General features: G+C 36.7%; 1 protein-coding gene across 1 annotated transcript; it reads right to left on the bottom strand.

The window, feature by feature from the left end:
* Positions 1-5,317: 5,317 nt before the first annotated feature.
* LOC132008457 (olfactory receptor 4A47-like) lies at positions 5,318-6,184 on the bottom strand. The gene has a single exon (XM_059387100.1). It carries the CDS (start codon positions 6,182-6,184, stop codon positions 5,318-5,320), a length of 867 nt encoding a protein of 288 aa, XP_059243083.1.
* Between the last annotated feature and the right edge of the window lie 316 nt (positions 6,185-6,500).

Genomic DNA, 6,500 nt, shown 5'->3' with positions numbered 1-6,500 from the left:
GAAGAACCACATGGTCCTCTCAATTGAGGCAGAAAAAGCACTTGACAAAATCCAGCATCCATTCCTGATTAAACGCTTCAAAGTATAGGGAGAGAAGGAACATTCCTGAACCTCATCAAATCTATCTATGAAAGACCCACAGCAAAGATCATTCTCAATGGGAAAAAGCTTGTAGCCTTCCCGTTGAGATCAGGAACAAGGATGCCCACTCTCACCACTCTTGTTCAACATAGTATTAGAAGTCCTAGCAACAGCAATCAGACAACAAAGAGAAATAAAAGGTATCCAAATTGGCAATGAAGAAGTCAACTCTCTTCGCAGATGACATGAATCTTTATATGGAAAACCCAAAAGACTCCACCCCCAAACTACTAGAACTCATACAGCAATTCAGCAATGTGGCAGGATACAAAGTCAATGTGCAGAAATCAGTGGCTTTCCTATACACTAACAATGAAAATAGAGAAAGGGAAATTAGAGAATCGACTCCATTTCCTATAGCACCAAGAACCATAAGATACCTGGGAATAAACCGAACCAAAGAGGTAAAGGATCTATACTCAAGGAACTACAGAACACTCATGAAATGAATTGAAGAAGACACAAATAGATGGAAGACCATTCCATGCTCTTGGATTAGAAGAATAAACATTGTTAAAATGTCTATACTGCCTAGAGCAATCTATACTTTTAATGCCATTATGACCAAAACTCCACCAGTATTCTTCAAAGAGCTGGAGCAAATAATCCTAAAATTTGTATGGAATCAGAGGAGACCCCAATTCACTAAGGAAATGTTGAAAAACAAAAATAAAGCTGGGGGCATCACGTTACCTGATTTCAAGATTTATTACAAAGCTGTGAACACCAAGACAGCATGGTACTGGCATGAAATCAGACACATAGACCAGTGGAACAGAATGGAGAGCCCAGATAAGGACCCTCAACTCTATGGTCAACTAATCTTTGACAAAACAGGAAAAAATATACAGTGGAAAAAAGACAGTCTCTTCAATAAATTGTGCTGGGATAACTGGACAGCTACATGTAGAAGAATGAAACTCAACCATTCTCTTACACCATACACAAAGATAAACTCAAAATGGATGAGGTACCTCAACGTGAGACAGGAATCCATCAGAATCCTAGAGAAGAACATAGGCAGTAATCTCCTCGATATCAGCCACAGCAACTTCTTTCAAGATATGTCTCTAAAGGCAAAGGAAACAAAAATGAAAATAAACTTTTGGGACTTCATCAAAATCAAAAGCTTCTGCACAGCAAAGGAAACAGTCAAAAACACAATGAGGCAACCCACGGAATGGCAGAAGATATTTGCAAATGATAGTACAGACAAAAGGTTGATATTCAGGATCTATAATGAACTCCTCAAACTCAACATGCAAGTAACAGGCAAACATATCAAAAAAGGGGTAGAAGATATGAACAGACACTTCTCCAATCAAGACATACAAATGGCCATCAGACATATGAAAAAATGTTCATCATCATTAGCCCTCAGGGAGGTTCAAATTAAAACCACATTGAGATATCACCTTACACCAGTTAGAATGGCCAAAATCAACAAAACAGGAAACAACATGTGTTGGAGAGGATGTGGAGAAAGGGGTACCCTCTTACACTGTTGGTGGGAATGCAAGTTGGTGCAGCCTCTTTGGAGAACAGTGTGGAGATTCCTCAAGAAATTAAAAATAGAGCTTCCCTATGATCCTGCAATTGCACTCCTGGGTATTTACCCCAAGGATACAGATGTCATGAAAAGAAGGGCCATCTGTACCCCAATGTTTATAGCAGCAATGGCCATGGTCGCCAAACTATGGAAAGAACCAAGATGCCCTTCAAAGATGGATGGATAAGGAAGATGTGGTCCATACACACTATGGAATATTATGCTTCCATCAGAAAGGATGAATACCCAACTTTTATAGCAACATGGACGGTACTGGAAGAGATTATGCTGAGTGAAATAACTCAAGCAAAGAGAGTCAATTATCATCTGGTTTCACTTATTTGTGGAGCATAACAAATATCATGGAGGACAAGGGGTATTAGAGAGGAGAAGGGAGTTGGGGTAAATTGGAAGAGGAGGTAAATCACGAGAGACTATGGACTCTGAAAAACAATCTGAGGGATTTGAAGTGGTGGGAGGGTGGGAGGTTGGGGTACCAGGTGGTTGGTATTATAGAGGGCACAGATTGCATGGAGCACTGGGTGTGGTGAAAAAATAATGAATACTGGTTTTCTGAAAATAAATAAATTGAAAAAATTAAAATATATATATATATATATATTTTTTTTTTTAAAGAAAATATAGTGTCAACAGCTCAATAACTGTTGGAAAAAGCACCATTCTTGGCTTTTTGAAATAGCACCAATAACTACAAACATCAACATTTAAATACATTTGATCCAAAGATTTCACTTTTAAAAACTCATGTTTTAACAATTTCAAAAGAACTTTATTGTAGTTATTGGCTATAACAAAGTAAAATTGGGGTAAATATGACTAGGACTAGAAACATGAATTTTGTTGTATCTTCATAAAGAAGATTTAAGCACTTTGAGTAAGCTGAGAATGTTTTACATCTATATAGACTAGTATGGAAAGATCTTCAGGAGACTGAGTCGTAAATGCAAAAGTTATACATGTAGACAAAAACACACATATATTTTATTACCAAAGATTACTAACTGAATAATCTTAGAACAGAGACTCTGGTGTGGGATGGGTAAAAGTTTATTCTACAATGTTTCTCACTTTGTATGGATTCAATTTTTAATATTTACTACAACCTATTATAATTTCTTTATTTAAAAGCAAAATACACTAAGAATTCCATATATCATGCAAAAAAAATAGAATAAAGAGAGTAGTCTACAAAACATTCAGGATGTTAACTAGTGCTGTAAATAGAACAAAAATAAAACAGGAGTCTAAAGGGCTAGTATCCAAAATATATAAAAGACTTATAAAACCTAACACCCCACAAAACACAAAAACCCAGTTTTAAAATAGGCAAACTACAGGAATGAACATTTCTCTAAAAAAAATACAGATGTCCAGCATGAAAAGATGTTCATCATCACTTACCTTCAGGGAAATGCAAGTCAAAACTACAAATTAGATATCACCTCACACCTGTTGGTGTGGCTAAAATAAAAAACACAATACACTGTGGAGATTGCTCAAGAAATCAAAAATAGAACTTCCTTATGACCCTGCAATTGCACTCCTGGGCATTTACCCCAAAGATATAGATGTAGTGAAAAGAAGGGCCATCTGTACTTCAATGTTTATAGCAGCAATGGCCACAGTCGCCAAACTGTGGAAAGAACCAAGATGCCCTTCAAAGGACGAATGGATAAGGAAGATGTGGTCCATATACACTATGGAGTATTATGCCTCCATCAGAAAGGATGAATATCCAACTTTTGTAGCAACATGGACGAGACTGGAAGAGATTATGCTGAGTGAAATCAGTCAAGCAGAGTCAATTATATGGTTTCACTTATTTGTGGAGCATAACAAATAGCATGGAGGACATGGGGAGTTAGAGAGGAGAAGGGAGTTCGGGGAAATTGGAAGGGGAGATGAACCATGAGAGACTATGGACTCTGAAAAACAATCTGAGGGGTTTGAATTGGCGGGTTGGTGGGAGGTTGGGGTACCAGGTGGTGGGTATTATAGAGGGCACGGATTACATGGAGCACTGGGTGTGGTGCAAAAATAATGAATATTGTTAAGCTGAAAATAAATAAAAATTAAATTAAAAAAAAAAAAACAGACTTTAGGAGAGCCAGAAAAGAAATAATTCTAATAAAATGGAATATGATGGCAAAAGCCTGAGGCTGCCAAAAGCCAAGAACAAGGCAGTTAACTTGAGATTCTTTCAGAACAAGAAGCAGGGACCAGATTGCGTGGGCCTGGTTGGTAGGAAAGAGGTTTTAATTTCTTTCCTCATAAACCTTAGAAAGCTAAAATTAACCCTCAATAAATATTTGTGTGATCAAAAAAAAAAATCCACAAGAAACACACGTTGGCAAGGATGTGGAGAAATAGGAATACTCATGTACTGTTGCTGAGAAAGCAAACTGCTACAGCCTTTTAGGAAACAGTATGGCAGTCCCTCAAAACAACCTAAAAATAGAATTAGGCACTAATCTAACAATAGCACTAGAAGGCATTTACCCAAAGAATACACACTAATTTAAAAAGGTAAATCCATCCCAACATTTGTACCAGCTTTCTTTAAAATAGCTAGATTATGGAAGCTTCCAAGTGTGTGTGTCTGTGTGTGTGTGTGTGTGTGTGTGTGTGTGTGTACTACTCGAATATAAAAAAAACCAAAAAACTAAAAACAAAACAAAACAAAACAAGGAAATCTTGAAATTTGCAACAACATGGATGGAACTACTAAGTATAATTCCAAACAAAATAAGTCAGTCAGAGAAAGACAAATACCATATGACTTCACTCCTATGCAATTCAAGAAACTAAATGATGAGAAAAGGGAGGAGAGAAAGACATCAAGAAACAGACTTTTAATTATTGAGAAGAAACTGATGGTTACCAGGGAATAAGGGGCATGGGTTAAATAGGTGATGGAGATAAAGAAGTGCACTTGTTGTTGTGAGCACTTGGTGATGAATGGAACTGCTGAATTACAATATTGCACACATGAAGCTAATAAAGCACTCTATGTTAAAAAAAAAGGAACCCAAAGAAATATAAAAAATAATAATGAGTATAATAATAATAATAATAAGTATAATAATAATAATAAGTAAAAAATTAAATATAACAATTAATTAAAATTAAGGTAACTATAAAAATTCATCAATATCCAACACATAGGGAGAGTAAATAAGTAAGTAAGTAATAATAAGTAAGTACTTATTATTATTAATAATAATAATAAGTAAAAAATTAAATATAACAATTAATTAAAATTAAGGTAACTATAAAAATTCATCAATATCCAACACATAGGGAGAGTAAGAGTTTACTCATGATGACCACTATGTATAGAACTGTTAAAACATGCTATTGTGTATGTGACAATAGCAAAACACTGTATATTAATTTTAACAGAATGAAAAAATTAAAAATAACAATTCATGTAACTATAAAATTGCATTTCAAATTATTCAGTCAGACTATAAAGGCATTTAAAGCAAAATGGATCTTAACATTTGAGGTGATTGGCTCTAATGATAAACTACGATCTTGACGATGCATTTATTTGCGATTTGATATGACATTTCTCTTCCAGACTTCTTCATGGAATTTGTCATCTCAGAATTTCTCAGTGTTGATCAGTGAGTTCAACATGGGGGTTATGACTGTATAAAACACAGTCAATGATTTGTCAGTAGGGAAGGTCTTAGCAGGTTTTGCATACATGAAAATACATGGGATGAAGAAGACCACAGTGATGTGGGAACCACAATGATGTGGGAGGGCTTTCCACCTCCCTTCTGAACTAAAGTTCTTTAGAGGGTGCAGGATGACACCATAGGAGATGAGCAAGAGCACAAACACAATACTGCAGATCAGTCCACCATTGGCCACCACTAACAGGCCAGCTGCACACATATCAGTATCGACCAGTTTCAATAAGGGGTACATGTCACAGAAAAAATGATCAATGACATTGGGGCCACAGAATGGGAGCCCATAAATAGTGCTAACATGAATTACTGAATGCAGAAAACCTCCCACCCAGGACACTGCCAGCAGCATAACACACACCCACTGCCTCGTGATCACCAGATAATGTAAGGGCTTGCAGATGGCCACGTAGTGGTCATAGGCCATCACTAGCAGAAGAAAGATGTCTGAGCCACCAAAAAGATGATCTATAAAGAGCTGGGTCATACAAGATTGGAAGGATATGGTTCTTTTCCCAAAGAAAATCTCTGAAATCAATCTGCAGGAAATACAAGAGGAATAACTGACATCCATAAAACGTAAGTTAGCAAGAAAAAAGTACATAGGTGAGCCCAGCGTCTTACTGACACTTACAGTTACCACAATGAGCAAATTGCCCATCACTGTGAAAATATAAAAGACTAAGAACATAACAAAAAGGATCTTCTGTTCCTTTGGATCCTGGGTAAGGTCCAAGAGGACAAAGTAAGTTACATTGTTTGGTGGTTCCATCTAGTCTGCATAGGAGCTGACTTCTCATGTTAGAAGCAGGCTGATCTACAAAACAAGAAAGAAAACTTTTTTTTTTTTAATTTTTTATTTTTTTATAAACGTATTTTTATCCCCAGGGGTACAGGTCTGTGAATCTCCAGGTTTACACACTTCACAGCACTCACCAAAGCACATACCCTCCCCACCCCCCTTCTCCCAACCCCCCTCCCCCCAGCAACCCTCAGTTTGTTTTGTAAGATTAAGAGTCACTTAAGGTTTGTCTCCCTCCCAATCCCATCTTGTTTCATTGATTCTTCTCCTACCCACTTAAGCCCCC

Source organism: Mustela nigripes, unplaced genomic scaffold (assembly GCF_022355385.1).
Source record: "Mustela nigripes isolate SB6536 unplaced genomic scaffold, MUSNIG.SB6536 HiC_scaffold_148, whole genome shotgun sequence".
In the NCBI taxonomy this organism is placed as follows: Eukaryota; Metazoa; Chordata; class Mammalia; order Carnivora; family Mustelidae; genus Mustela; species Mustela nigripes.
This window is presented reverse-complemented; position numbering and strand designations above follow the sequence as displayed.